This window comes from Scomber japonicus, chromosome 14, assembly GCF_027409825.1.
Source record: "Scomber japonicus isolate fScoJap1 chromosome 14, fScoJap1.pri, whole genome shotgun sequence".
Taxonomy (NCBI): Eukaryota; Metazoa; Chordata; class Actinopteri; order Scombriformes; family Scombridae; genus Scomber; species Scomber japonicus.
The window spans coordinates 6668808-6685070 of NC_070591.1; the positions used below are offsets into that span (position 1 = coordinate 6668808).

Genomic DNA, 16263 nt, shown 5'->3' on the forward strand with positions numbered 1-16263 from the left:
TACAAACATACAAACACACATGTACATGCACATGCTATATATCTATAAACAACATCACATGTAATGCACACATAGTTTAACGCCCTGCCTGTGTCTCATAAACTGTCAGGCTCAGACACGGCGCCCCAGATGCATTTCAATCACCCCGTCTGGTAAAAAAAAAAAAAAAGAAGAAGAAAAACAACACTTCCCCTGATACCCAGCCAAGCTAGATTTTCATTTCAATTTTCTGTCCCATCAAGAAAGTGAGAAATGAATGGAAACACATACGAGTAAGGGATATGTAATGCCATTAAAGTAGAAAAGTAATCATCTCGGGCCTCCTTTGAAGTCCGGGGCTGTCAATTGTATTTCCTTGTCTGCAGGTCTGATTATGCAAACCACGCGAACGGCAATTGCTATTAAAGCCGAGCAGACGTATTGGATTACATTAGGAGTTGATACATCAAACGATATGGCTCCATTCACTGTCCATCGTAACAAACTGTTTTTAAATCTTTATTACCTTGGCTTAAAACCTAATTACAAAGAACACAATAAAAAGCTATCTGCTACACCTGCTTCCTTCTGTCTCACACGGGGGGCTATGTTTTGTTTTTCATCAAAAGATCAAAACTTAGTGAAGAATTCCCTCAGTACATGCGTGAATGTAGCCGTGATTGTGTCTTATTGAATCAAGAAACCTCAAAGTTAAAACTCTAGTTGGTTAATTGACTTGCAAAGTCCCTTGCTGTGAATGTTTACTCCCAAAGCGATAAAAAACCTCCTGAACTTTTCCCTTGAGTAGAGAGCCTTGTCTGCCTCTGTTTTTTACACTGTATGTGTATCACTATAAGAAATGTAATCTCTTAATATCACATTGTATCTTCAGGGAATAATGAATAATTGGGTTTTCCACATATGGAGTAAGTTGACTGGCAACATTTCGGTTAAAATGGGTCCAAGCATAAATTAACATAATGCAATAAAAGCTTTTAATATGTTCCAAATTAAGATTGGGATATATATGAGTTGTGGAGATCTTGTGTTTTTGGGTTTTTTTACCCTCTCAGTACATTTTTACAAGGTGAGGCAGCAACCATGACTGAAACAACACTTTCCCCTCAGCTATTTCCTGTTATTTGTTGGCCAGTTTACCGTGAGTGTATCAGCCATTTTGCTCGGAAATGAATTTCATGCCAAGAAAATGGCCCACGATGTGAGGATCATTGAACCAACCTGTCACAGTCTGACCAATGCACTGTGGCATATTTTCTCTTAATAGACCGTTGAGTCTCACGATGCTGTGTGGCTGCGCTGTATTAAATTGGTCTAAATGGTTGCCCTGCCAAGGAGGGAGAGGCAGTTGTTTGGGTTTATAATATTTCTTTTGATGTTTTCCTCTGCAAATTGCCTCATTATTCTATTTGTATCACATCTTTAGTATCTGAGGGGAGAAATCAGTGGACATGATGGATATTCTCTACATCGTACTAAAACAGAAAGAGCAATATAACAAGTGGTTAACATAGAAGAACATTTCAGAAATCTATCTTCATTTCCTTGAATCCAGCCTGTGGATTGTAAATACCAGTGCAGCTCAGTACACCGATGTGTTGTCATGATGTCACTCCTCTCTGGGAAAGACCAACATATCCAGTAATACTCTACAGTATATTACAAATGTGTAGAGGAGATGAAAGTGTAGGCATTTGACCAGACATTCAAACCCTACAGTGAATGTTAGCAGGTATAATTTGCAGCTTAAAGCGTAGATAAGCAGGCTGGTGATTGAAAGTGCACTTGAGCAAGGCACCTTTTAATCCCTGATTACACCAGAGCTGCTGCTGTAGTGAGTCTGTCGAGCTTTATGGCAAAAATGTAACTGTGTTTATGTCCTTTATATAAGAAGAGAGAAAACAAAAAAATCACATCCAGATTCAAGCTCTCTGTTGTTTGAGTCATGAAAGTGGCATCAGCATGGATATTAGGTCAGGTCAATTTTCTTTCATAGTCCATAGTCCAATATTACTAATCATACATTTGCATCATATACAGTAGAGTAGACCAAAATAGCAAAATTACACTGCACGATGACACAATCATATTATGTTAGATATTAGGTTTACGTCATTGGAACGTGGCAAGCATCAATTATAATGCAGTAAAATGTTGTAAAAACATTTCAGGCTTAACTGCAGTAAAATGTTGTGAGAATGTCCCAACGGAGACAAACAGTAATCACTTCCCTGGGTCATAATTAGTCCTGGCCGATGGCGTCTAACTCAGAGGTGACCTCCACCTTACCGATGAATGATTAACGCCTTTCTGTACCTACTAGCAGGTGTAGCAGGCTCCTTGAGTGATAATATTGGAAGAAGGTGAAGTTTCTTAAATGGGACATAGCATGCTTTTTATGAAACTTGACTTGAGCATGTACAAAAATGCCTGAAAGTCAAAAGGCCAGAGCTTTAACAACTATTATTTGCAAACAGCTGTTCATTCATTCTGCAGCCTTTGTTTCTGAGGTGGTTCATTGCGTTGTTTGCGCCCCATATTTTGAATCTGATTCAGGTTCAAACATGTATGGATGTACTGCTGTTGTCTGTTTACATAATCTCCTGAGCTGCCGGAAGTCGGCCGAGGGGCAGCTCCCTGAAGTTGGCCTGGTGAGCTCATTTTGAACTATTTACTGTAGATTATGCAACGATATTCCAGTAGAGCCCCATATTATAAACACATGGACCTATACATGTGCATATGTTCCTCTTTAATAAGTGCGTGGATGTAACGACAACCCAGTGATGTTGAGTGACGCTGAATTAGACTGAAATGTTCTTAAGTTATTTGTCAATGAAAAGTCGATGGAGCCGAACAGAATTGGTTTCACTGTGATCTTTTCAAAGACTCCGAATCTGGGCGTGCTGTATTACTTCAGCTATAAAACTTCAGCTGGAATTCTTAGATCACAGCTCTGAGGAAAAAAATATCATGTTTTCCCACATACATTGAAAACTTTTCAGAAATTCTTCACCCCTCTAGGCGGCATGTTTATATTTATCCCCTACTCTTCGCTCTTTGTACATTTGTGAGAGATTCACACATAGCCATGCTCCCTCTCTCCCTCTCTCTATCTCTCTCTCTCTCTATCTCTCACACACACACACACACACACACACATGCACAATACACGCACATGCAATTTCCTCCTGTTCTCTTTTAATTAATGACTGTGGCGCTAATTAGAAGGCATGCAACTCTTCAAAAAACCCTCCAACAGTCTCTCAACCATTCTTAGATTCACTCCTCCAAGCTTTTTTGAAGCAACACTCTGCGATGTGTTTTTGATCTCTGCCGGGAACAAAAAAAGGCGGAGAAGAGAAGAAGAAGAAGCAAGAGTTTGTGGGTTACAATAACTTTATAACACAATACAAAGTAGTAGACACGATAAAGAAGGATATTACAACAGTTTTTGTAGCGCTCATGGCCACACAACAGGGGGGCTATGTATGCTTGTTTGTGCATGGTTGTATTGTATTATGTTCTCTGTCGCCTCCATTTTTTTTTTTTTTTTTTTGCTAGAGCGTTTATTTTAATCACTGCTGTACTGTACTGTACGCTCCCTTCTTCTAACTTCCACAGTCCTCCCTATAATGAGCATTACACACAGACACTGTCACCGTGTTAAGCCTCTATTCTTTTAATTATCGTCTTCCCCTGCGCTCAGTGTGACTAAGGTTACTTCCTGTCAAAGTTTTAGTCAGCTCATAGGTCACAATGGCATGGAGAGATATTAAATGACCTCACATTTAAGCATAGTAAAAAAACTCCATCTGTGTTTTTAAGTGACCTGTGCTCTTGTTAGACTTTGAACCTGAATGGTAACATCTGTTTTTGGAAGATGTGTTGAAGTTTTGGACTGTAAATGGCCACTTTAAGCTACTTTTCAGCCGAGATTTCAAAATGAGATTCCCCAACAAACCCGTATCTGTAAATCAAGGTGACTGTGTTTGTTTTGGCTTGTTTGTTTTGTTCTCTCTCTTTTCGCTCCCACACACAAGCACATAAGTTGGCACTGTGCACATCGCTACAGTAAGAGCTGAGATCAACAAACTTGAAAGGAGACACAGCAATACTGAGACACTGACAAATGATGAGATTGTAGAGGCCTCGTCAGCAGAGAGGCTGATGCAATTGTTGCCTGTCATCAAGGTGATCTGCTGTGATGAATGAGGGTTTTTAAAGCCTTTATGCGTATAATGAGGAAAAAACATACTGTACGCACTTAATGCTCAGAAAATATGCCCTTAAGTTGCTATGACAACCGGCGTTTTTTACAAATCTGACCTGCTCTCCACTGAATACAATGTCGGCGATTGAGTTTTTAAGGTGTGATTTGCATTTAGACTGCAGTTAAGCTACAACCATGAATGTATGTGAGGTAATGTACAATTTTTAGGTATTTAACCCTTTCATGCATGAATTATGACCACAGTCAAGTATTTTTATTTCTCTTTAACCCTCCTGTTGTTCTCGAGTCAAGGAAGGAAGGGAGGAAGGAAAGTAGGGAGGGAAGAAGGAAGGCAGGAGGAAGGAAGGAAGGAAGGAAGGAAGGAAGGAAGGAAAGGAGGAAGGGAGGAAGAAGGAATGAGGGAGGAGGGCAGGAGGAAGGAAGGAAAGAAAAACGGTAATGGGGAGGAAAGAAGGAAGCGAGGAGGTAAGGAAGGAGGGAGGGAGGGAGGGAGGGAGGAAGGGAGGAAGAAGGAAGGAAAGGAGGGAGGGAGGGAGGGAGGGAAGGAGGGAGGGTTAACTTGAATATTTCCCTTTATGTCATTGTGTTTTTGTTGTCTAGTCTCAACATATTTGCCCTCTTTCCTCTCCCAACAATGAAGAAGCTCTTTTTGCACAACACTGGCATGGCACAGACGAGTGCATCCCCCCCCCCCCCCAATGCGGTTCATTTAATAATTAAAAATCACTCACTGTAGATGAAAGACAAAAAAGAGGGGTAGCCATTACCATTCAGCATGCAGCTTAATCTTTGATATGCCACACAACATCATGTTGTAAGCTTGATCTCTATGCACAGCTCCGGTGTTTTGTCTATGTGGACGTAGATGTTCTCTCGGTTGGGGGGTTTCCAAAAGTATAGAGGCCGCTCTGGGATTTGTATATTTGCTCTGCTGTCAGCTTGTCAGAGTATGTACGGATTAATTCCTGGAGAGTCAATGAAACAAAGCTACATGAGTAAAGCAGGGATGAACTGGGATGCAGGTTGAGAGTTAGTGATTTGGAAAGGCGGCACAAGATTCTGCTACTGTGGGTGAACTTTGTGTGTTATTTACATTTATGAGACTTGCATTTTTCCCTCAAGAGGAACAGGAAAAAAAAACAACAGCAAGCAAAGTACAAATGACCAGAGGCAAAGATTGATATCCAAACCAACTGAGGCATCCAATTAGGCTTTATACTGCAATCTGGCATCTTAGCCTCCGTGCTTTTCCTCCGTGCCCTGTAAGCCACAGTTACACTTGTAAATGTTGATAAGGATGTATGTATTGAGCTGAAATTAATTAAAAACACATCCTCCTCACAATTTCTGAAGAGCAGCACGAGCACATTTCAAACTTTCATTGGCGATTTAATGATCATCGCTTGATTGGCACATGTAACCTTCATATCGTCCTCCCGGGTCAAATTGACCCCGTCTGTTTTGACTTGTTCCTCCCTTCCTCCCTTCCTTCCTCCCTTCCTTCCTTCCTTCTTTCTTTCCTCCCTCCCTCCTTTCCTTCCTTCTTTCTTTCCTCCCTCCCTCCTTTCCTTCCTTACCTTCTTTCCTCCCTCATTTCTTTCCTTCTTCATTCCTCCTTTCCTTCCTTCTTCCTTCCTTCCTTCTTCCTTCCCTCCCTCCTTTCCTTCCTTTCTTCCTTCTCTCCCTCCTTTCCTTGCTTACCTTCTTTCCTCGCTCCTTTCCTTTCTCCTTCCTCCCTCCTTACCTTCTTTCCTCCCTCCTTTCCTTCCTCCTTTCTTCCTCCTTTCCTTGCTTCCTCCTTTCCTTCCTTCCTTCCTTCTCTCCCTCCTTTCCTTGCTTACCTTCTTTCCTCCCTCCCTTCTTTCCTTCCTCCTTCCTTCCTGCTTTCCTTTCTTCTTCCTTCCTTCCTTCTTCCTTCCGTCCCTCCTTTCCTTCCTTCTACCTTCCTTCTCTCCCTCCTTTCCTTCCTTCCTTCCCTCCCCCCTTTCAGTATACTTGTAAATGTTGATAAGGATATATGTATTGAGTTGAACTTAATTAAAAACACATCCTCCTCAGCACGAGCACATTTCAAACTTTGGTTGGTGATTTAATGATCATCGCTTGATTGGCACTTTCGTAAATGTGCCAATCAAAATTCAAAAGGTGAACCTTTCCATATTTTTTCTTGAAAGTTTGAGGATCTACATTGTACAGAAACAATGAAAAGTGTCTTCAATTAACGGAGCACTCTCCATAATGGCTTCCTCTTAGTGGCTCCAGGCTTGAGGTGCTGAGAGTATGAAGGAAATCTAATAAATGTAGCTTTTAGGTTTGGATTCATCGGGTTGGTGTGTTTCTGGGAAGATTGTCTAAAACCAGGCAAAGAACCTGAAACTCATTTAGCAGCACACAGTGAAAAGGTTACAGGGTCTCAGTTAATTGGGACTGGATGCTCCCTTCTTACTTCTTTACTGCAGCCCCAATTTGTGATTTTGGCTGAGAAGACAGATGTGTCCTTTACTAGTGCAGGCTTTTTCTGGCCCCTAAAGATTACCACACCATTAATTTCTTCAGCTTGCCTTACCTTGCACTTTTTTTTTTCACTTCTTCTTCTCTCTTCCACAAAGCCTCGCTGTACTGTACTTACATTTGTCTCAACACAGGAGGTCTTTTAATGTGCCGCTCTTGCATTTGCATCAGTTATAGTTACATTTGTTCCGAAGCAGAGCAACCAGCCTCGTTTACTGATGATTTACTTTTCTTTATTTTTTCTCCACTAGGTGTCGAGAAGGCTACCAAGGAATCCGCTGTGACCAATTTCTACCGAAGACCGACTCCATCCTGTCTGATCCGAGTAAGTAGTATTCCCCCAACCCGCAGCAAACATCTCCCATTATCTTTGAAAGTGTAAAAGTAAAACTGAAGGGAAACTGAGGGGTCATATTTTCTTAGATCATACTGATGAGGTTCAACAGGAGAAGCATTTACTCTTCTCTCAGAGTACTGATTTGTATTAATAAAGCAACTGGAGGAAAAATCAAATGTTCTCAGCTTTACACAGACATTTACTGTACGTGTTCTCACTACCAAAAAAAAGCTCAGCTCTTGCCATGCAAACATCCTGCAAGACAGACTAATATGTAATAATATTAGCCTGACGACTATTATAGGAGCACTCAAGCAGTTTAAATTGAATTCTGCTCTGTTTGTCTTGAGATACAAATATTTTCCAAGGTAGAAATGCTACAGTACATATCACCCTTTTTGAAATATGCATATATTCTCCAGAGATGCTGTTAATCATTGGAGCAGCATTGCAGTGACGGATTGGTTTCTCTTCTTACCATCAGTCATATCGATCATTGTGTATAGCGAAGTGTGAAGTATAGCCTACTAAAAAATACACCGCCCTCGCCCTCCAACCTTTAGGATTACAGGATTATATTAACTCCAGACAATCCTCATTTTTTCTTTTTTTATGTTGTGTAAAACTGGTCTATAAGAGTCTGTTATATTCCTCTCTGCATAAAAACTCATAATTTTTGTCCTCATATTACCTTTCCATTTTCTCCTCTATTTACCACTTTTTCAAATACCCTCTCTCCTCCCCCACACTAATGACACTTCTCCCATTTCTTTATCTCCCTCAGACATGGTCCTCCCAATGTCATGTAGTTGAAGGAAAAACACAAATTGCCCCTAACTTCTGTCCTCACCGCTCGCTATCTACCATATTAATTTCCTTTTTTTTCTCCTCTCAGCTCATTCAAAAAATAAAAAAAAATAAAAAATGCAACCTTGTCACTGAGGCGCTAAAGTTTTTGGCAGTACAATAGCTTATCAGTGGCTCCTTTTTTTAACTAACAAGTCATATGGTGTAATAGCACAATTTACCATAAAAAGGAGGGATTTTCACCTCGCTTTTGTCCAATGTCAAAAAACACTCAGCGGTAATACAAAATTAAAGTTTCTCATTATGACATTGTGACATTTTCTACTTGATTGCAGAGGAGAGAGCATGCCATAAATGAGACATGTAGATTAAATGCAGCAAAAATGCACCAACACCGCTATCACCGCTATGCTCTTTGTTAATATCCTTTACTTTCCAGATCATTAATTAAGTCTCTGTAATGAGGTTTTTAATTTCAAGGAAGTATTAGGGTAATTGTCCTTGTTAGAACAACATTGCTGTTCAGTGAAGTGACACCCGTCGCTTTGTTTGTACACTAACCTGCCGACCTGAACGTATCGGTGGCTAAGAACTGCTAGCGTCCTCATCACTCCGACAATTTGTCAAATGTCAAACGGAAACAGTTGACATTAGACATTATGTTTACACTGTTATTACTTTTAAACATGGCTGGTTAGGAGGGATGCCTTATGTAATTTCTCTTTTAACCCTCCTGTTGTCCTGGAGTCAAGGAAGGAAGGGAGGAAGAAGGAAGGAAAGAAAGGGGGAAGGGAGGAAGAAGGAATTATTATAATTATTATAATATTATTATATTATAGAAGTAATTTGTTTTGTTTGTTAGGCAAGCACACAATTCAACACTTCCATTAATAAAGTAATAATGCATGAATGTTTACTATGATTTGAGAACAACAGCACAGAAGAGAAGAAGAATAGTTTTAAAACTCATCCAATTATTTAAACTCAGTGTCGTCTGAAAGGAGGGAATTACTGACCTGTGAAATAACGTTTTACCATATTAGGTACTATAGGTTTTTATATGTTTAACTGTTCTCCCAAGGTCCTAAGATTTATTATGACCCCCCCCCCCCCCAGAAAAAAGACCTAATTTGAGACTGTAAATCAGAGGAGGGTTCATATAAAGGACCAGATCATTTAAGGCAGAGTTGAGACAAAGTTCAATTGGTGCACTTCCAATAAGAATAATAACCTTTGTGTTGTCCTCCCGGGTCAAATTGACCCCGTCAGTTTTGACCCTTCCTTCCTTCCTTCCTTCCTTCCTTCCTTCCTTCTTTTTTCCTTCCGTCTGTCCTTCCTCCATCCCTCCTTCTCTCTTCATTTCCTTCCTCTCTCTTTCCTCCCTTCCTTCTTTCCTTCCTCCATCCCTCCCTCCTTCTCTCTTTCTTTTTTCCCCCTACCTTCCTTCTTTCCTCTGTCCTTCTTTCCTTTCCTTCCTTCCCTCCTTCCTTCCTGCCTCCTTTCCTTCTTCCTCCTTTCCTTTCTCCCTCCCTCCCCCTTCCTTCCTTCCTTCCTCCGTCCTTTCCTCCTTTCCTTCCTCCCTTCTTTCCTTTCCTCACTTCCTTCCTTCCTTCCCTACTTCCTTCCTCCGTCCTTTCCTTCCTTCTCCCTTCCTTCCTTCCTCCCTCCCTCCTTTCCTTCCTTCATCCTCCCTTCCTTCCTTGACTCGAGGACAACAGGAGGGTTAATAAAGTGATTAATGGAAGTTTACTTTGATTTGAGTACAACTGCCCAGTAAGGAAGAAGAAGTAGTTTTTAAATTATGAGGACCTATTACCTGTGAAATGAAGTGTTACCATATTATGTATAAAAACTGACTAGTCATACTATAAGTCTGATAAAAGAGAAAGGTTTTAAGTTTTCATTGACTGATCTCAGGTCTTCTGGTAGTTTGTTCCAAGGAGCAGAGGTGAGTCTTTCTGCTAGAGAGGAAACAGACCTTTTAGACCATCCATGTTAGGAAATTATAGAAACTAGCTACATGCCCCGTCTTTCTATATAGAGGAATAAAAGAAACAATTCTAGGATCGTAACTATTTGTTGCACCTTGAAGGCTTAACAATGCTCCGTGTAACTCCAGGGGTAAAACAAAAAAAATGAGTTTCAACACCAAGAAACAGAGTTGTCCCTCTAACAAACCCAAGAACCAAATCTTAATCATAACCTTAAATTGGTTTTCTCGCCTAAGTCACTGTTACTGATTATTAGTCGACTAATGGACATGACTCTTTCAGGTGAATTTCCATATAAATTGTTTTGGAGTTACCAAGTCATTACTGAGCCATGAGGGACAAGGAAGAGAAAAGAAAGTAGTCTTTTCACTTTTTGGCAGCCCCCCCCGCCACCCTCCCCTCCTCCGCTATACTGAACCCCTGACACATCGCCAACACCTTTCGGTTTAGCTCGAAACACTTTCCCCTCATTCATTACTGATCTCATTCATCTATTATTTGCTTCTTTCTCTAACTCTCACCCAAAATCTCTATCCTCAATTCATTTTCTAATAGTACGAATCGATCGACCCACTTTCAGGTCATTCTTCTCGCTGGCTTCGATCTCTCTCTCTCTCGACTATACCTACTTTATTTCTGACAAAGTCCCTGTTCTTTCTTCTCTACTACAATACACAATGTCATACAGTCAATTGATTCCTTTTTTTCCTCTCCTGTAACAACACCTTCTTTCTTTCTTTCTTCTTCTTTTTTTTTTTATTCAACTACTTCCTGCTTCAAAAAGTTGGTAAGTGCAAAGTTAGAAAAGAAGAGTGGCCGATTGTGGCCTCCTCTTCTTTCATCACCCCCCTCCTCCTCCTCCTACTCCTCCTCCTCCTCGTCAAATAATCTTGTCAAAGCATCTCTCCCCTTGACTCCTTTGCTCGCAGCTCATCAAATCCTAATTTCCCGGGTTACCTTTTTGTCTCGTGCTAAAGTATGCCTCCGTGTTGACATCCATGTTCCCTATTCCAAATTTCCCTAAAGACAGCCCTCCTCTTGCCCCCATCTGTCTCTTTCTAACCTCCTCCGTGCCATCCTTTCCTCAACACGCATCTTGTCCAAGCGTCAGACCTCATCCGTTCTCCCCAGCCTACAGTTCTCTGTCCAACTCATCTCCTAACACTAAGTGGCATGGGCCTCAGATGGACTGATGCTTGAATTGTGCCAGCTTAAAAGATTCACCATCAGGGCAAAACCAGTGCTGCCAAGGACCTCTGGCATGATGAAGCCTCCAGGGAAGGGAAGGGAAGGGTGTAAGTGAAGAGGAGGAGAGAGAAAGAGAGAGAGAGAGACTGGATGAAAGTGGACATGTCTTCTGAGTTGGGCAATCACGCTGTCTCTGAGTGTCTGAGGGGGAAAAAACGAGAGTCATGACTCCGACGGCTGCATAGAAACACAGAGAGGGAGTGAGACACGAAGCAAGGCACAAAAAGAGAGAAATGTTTGTCTTTTACAACAAAACAAGAGGTAATATAACTTATTATTTAAACAATTCATAACACCTCTACAAAACTGCGCTTTAATAACTGCAAAACAACACAGAAGAAAAGCTTTTGAGACAAGTAATAAAATGACAGACATGGTTATATAACGTGGACGTGATCAGACAAATCCAGGACAAAGAAAGGGAGAAGGGAAGCTGGTGATCGAATTATTACTATTATGATTAATCTATGAATTTGTTTCGATTAATTGAAGTTACATTGATGAATTTAATAGGAATGAACACATTGGAGAAGAAAAACCTTAAAAAGTTACAATTTAATGCTGTACAGACACAAAAAAAAGCTTCAAATCTGCACAACTTTGTTTGTTAATAGCTTGGTGGATATCCTAAAGTTTCATAAAATACCAGGAATACCAGGCTCAGTTTTGCAGGAATCCTTGAATATTTTCATTTGATGGAATAATGAACAGTCCTTCCCTAATCTGAAGTTTTTAAGTAGCCACTGAATGTAAAAAGGTGTTATTAATGACTGTAATCCAGAGTTTCACCCAGGCGGGGAGTTCTGGTCCTCTGATATGAGTCCAACGCGGAAGTAACTTAGAATTGCATTCTATCAAAAGGCCACCAGGGGGCGACCGTCTCTATACAAGTCAATGGAGAATTCACCAACTTCTTACTTGATTTCTAACCTCAGTAAACGTTTTCAAAATGTGTTTATGGTCTCAATCGCTAGTTTAAAGCCTTCTTCAATGCAGTATGATGTTCATTTGGGACATTTTGGCCTCCCTGATTTTATATGTGACGATAAAGCAGGGTATGCATTAGGGCGTGGCTACGTCCTGATTGACAGGTTGATTGACCAATGTCCTCGAGATCCAGCCCTTGCAACCATAGCAACCTCCCCGCTCGGCCCATGACCCCGCCTCATGCCCATATAAGTGGAATCTGTGTTTTTATTTTTCCCAGCATGCACCTGAAATTTTAAAGATGGCGCTGCCTAAAACTATAGAAAACTATTGGCATCCAAGCAGCAGTCCACAAACCAATGGGTGACATCACGGATGTTACGTCCATTTCTTTTGTACAGTCTATGGTTTCACCATTAAAATGTTTAAGGAGTTGATCTATTACCAGATTTGCTGATTAATTAACAAATCATTTTAGCACTTAATCAGGTTTTTAAAAGAGGGATATAAAGGTTTTATTGATTTTTCTGGCCCAGGCTGCTGTGCCAAAGACCAAAATGTTAAACAGAGAATCACTTTGCCTCTTTTGATCTTGGATGTAGTCGGGGAAGGATGACACAGCATGATGATTTTACACCACATTCAGCTCAAAGAGGGTTAAAAAGCTAGGAGTCAGACATAACTTAGATCTTAAACAAACTCCTCATAAAGATTTTAAGCTCTCATGTAAAAGAAGTTTGCTGGAAAACCTCAGAGGTTAGACAGCGGGGTTACACACAAGTCACTGATGTGCATTTAGCTCTTAAGATGCTGACAAAACTCAAACGCTGAGCTCGTCACCTCGCTTGCTCGATAGGATGTGTTGGAGATCAAAGATTTGTTTAGGTCCCCCCCTCCTCCCCCCTCTTCCCTCCGAATCTATCAAAGAGCAACAAAGGCTTATTGTTGTTACATACAGTATGTCAAATCTTCTTTCACTGGCGAGATGCAGAAGAAACTGAGTTCAAGCTGCTTTTGTTGACGAGACATCTTTTGTTGTTTTAAAGTGGGATGCTGCTGATTGGCACTACCCATTCTCAGGAACTTCACGGTACTGATGCAGACTAGACTGTAAATATATTCCCTTTGAGTGGTGTCCCCCCCCCCCCCCCTCTCTCTCTCTCTTTTTGCCCTACCTCTATCTCTTTCTTTACAACCTTTCATCATCTACAGTACAGTACATAGCCCTTCTGCAATCATTGTCTTCTTGGCCACATTGAAAACATATTCTCGAATCGAAGGGGCCCGGGGAGCCGAGGCGGGTTTTTTTTTTTTTTTTTTTTTACGACACTGTGAGGCAGAGTCGGGATCAGCATATTCTACAGCGCATGCATCATATCACACCCTGTAGACACACTCACACACACACAGAGAGAGATTTAGAGATTTAAATCTGAAGACAAATTTAATTTACACTATCTTTATGAGATCTGATTTCATGCTCGGCAGGTTTGTGTGCGCCACAGATGATAACATTGCTGTAATCATGCAAGTCCAATTTCCTCGAGAATAAAACCCCTGTATTTCATGTTGTATTGCATATTTCAATCCATACGGCATAAAAAGAAGCATAAAAATGTACGATTGGTATAAGCTTTTCCTGCTTTTATCACGGGTCAACTGCTGAGGCAAGGGCAATTCAGTCACCTTGGAGTTAAAATAATGTTAAAATAATGTTACTCTGAGCAGGAGAGCAATGTTGACTGTTACTTCTTTCTTCCCTTGCTTCCTTCCGTCTGTCCTTCCTCCCTCTTTCTCCATTCCTTTCTTTCCTTCCTCTCTCTTTCCTCCCTTCCTTCTTCCATCCCCTTCCCTCCCTCCCTCCCTTCCTTCACTTCCTCCCTTCCTTCTTTCCTCCCTCCCTCCTTATCTTTCTTGCCTCCCCCTACCTCCTTCCTTCCTTCCCTTCCTCCTTTCCTTCCTACCTTCCCTCCTCTCTCCCTACCTGCCCTCCTCCCTTCTTTCTTTCCTTTCCTTCCTCCCATCCTTCCATTCCTTCCTTCCTTCCCTCCTTCCCTCCCTCCCTCCCTCCCTCCCTCCTTTCCTTCCTTTGTCCTCCTTCCCTCCTCCCTCCCTCCCATCCTTCCTTTCCTCCCTTCCTTCCTTCCATCCCTTCCTTCTTCCTCCTTTCCTTGACTAGAAGACAACAGGAGGGTTCCTTCCTTCCTTCCTTCCTTCCTTCCTTCCTTCCTTCCTTCCTCCCTCCCTCCTTTCCTTCCTTCCTCCCTCCTTTCCTCCCTTCTTCCCCCCTTCCTCCCTCCCTTCCTTCCTTCTTCCTTCCTTTCCTTGACTCAAAGACAACAGAAGGGTTAAATAAGAAATGTATGCTTCACTCTCTCAGTGATACAACAGAAAACAAAAATAAGAGACAGACCATAGAATTAAGTGTTGTTGAGTATGAATGTGAATGCAAGCTGACCTTTTAAGCAAGTTGAGAATCAATACTCACTACTTCACACAAATCTGTTCATGTAGTTATATCCACCGTCATCATCATTCAGAGAAGTTGAGAGAAAATAAGCTCAAATACAGGATGTGGGGTTTTTTTGGAAATAATAAGATGTGGTCAAATACTAAACAGCAGACAAAGTAACAGTAATACAAACCTAAAGCTAAACAAGCTGTAGACTTTAGACTTAAATAACAAAAATGAGGACTTCAGACTAATCTGAGACTTTATTTACTTGACTCTAAATACTTTGCTGATCCATCATACAAAATAATCCACACTCAACTCCTCCCTAAGAGGGTTTTACGGCTCTATTAAAGAGGTTTGTTCATGACTTACAGGCATCATTCAGTATCGTTCACATGGTCTTTAGAGGCCATGTAAACAACAGTCAATTAAGGCACTTAAACAAATCACAATAATCTGATTAATCTGATTTGAATAAACACTTTCGACAGCTTTTAAAGAAGAATGTCTGAATGCTTTGTTACTTTATTAGGCAGCATTAAGACCTGAAATCCTTAGTAATATGATTTTTTAATAAACTTTAAAACTGGTGACTTGGAATTATCTCGAATGACTTGACACTTCACGTGTCTCAGAAGACTATGGCATATGTTTTTAGAAAATTAGAAAATGTTGATGATGTTTCTTTATTACTTTTAGACCTATTGGGAATAGGGTTGAGGGATCATTTTGCTATTTGCCAATTTTTAAATCTTCCACAGAGGGGCTTTGAATGCAGAATCTGATAACGAAAAGGAGATATTTATCATACCTTTAAAACATACGTAATTTACCTTTTCTTTATGATGTCATCGTAAGGCACACCCATCAGTAGGTCACATTTAAAGCAACTATAATCGATCTTTTATTTATATTAACAATTAATTAAATGGCAGTGTCAGAGATGTCGTTCTTAGTAATGAAACTACAGAGAATAATCACTCGACCGCAGCTCCTCTTTATGGAGGTTTAAAGCAAATTTCAGCTTATTGTTTCCTAACAGGTGATGATATAATAATACATGTTCTGTTAATTGTTCTGCTGCCCCCAAGTGGCCATAAAAGTAATCGCTTAATGTAGTTTTACCCCTCTGGTGTTCATATATAGGTAGCTAGTTCTCCGAAGACATGCTGGCACGATTCGCGGTGCATTTTCCTGTTTGCATGTTCTTCTGTGTGTTCCTCCTCGTGCTCTTCATTTTCACATTTGTGTCTCTGCCTGCATGCATCTCCATCCCGACATTCCTATACGGAGTTGGGAAGAGAAGAATGAGAGTCTCAGGACACATCATGTTGAATTCACACCGTATGAAAGGCGAGGAGGGAAAGAGCTGGCTTAATGCTCACAAGTACTTGACAACTCTGGCACCAACTCTGGTATCAGCCCTTCTTTCTCATATTGACTTATTGTGGCAAGGCAAATCCATCCTACCAGGATACGGATAAAGAGCTGTCAAGTCTGTGTGCTTGACGGTCTTACGATACCAAAGCCAGAAGGGGTCTGAGCTGGTCTCTTAAGATGTGAACGATGTGAGTTTCTTTTAGGTCTAACAATCACATGGAGCAGATTGAAACTCCTTAAATCCTGGATCAAGATTTCGTATTTTGTACTTATAGAACTATAGAATTAGAGGTAACATTGCTTGCTTTGTATGAAGCGCTAGCTCCAAGGGCAAAGACTTACTTTTAGTTTAATTGGAGTGTGCTGGGGGTGAAGG

General features: G+C 40.9%; 1 protein-coding gene across 1 annotated transcript in view; it reads left to right on the forward strand.

Moving 5' to 3' along the window:
- Positions 1–16263, forward strand: part of LOC128373310 (pro-neuregulin-3, membrane-bound isoform) — a 501549-nt gene that overhangs the window by 396372 nt on the left and 88914 nt on the right. The window contains exons 3-4 of the mRNA XM_053333598.1: positions 6994–7067; positions 10662–10664. Coding sequence (XP_053189573.1) covers positions 6994–7067; positions 10662–10664 — 77 coding nt within the window. The remainder of the gene's footprint in view (positions 1–6993; positions 7068–10661; positions 10665–16263) is intronic.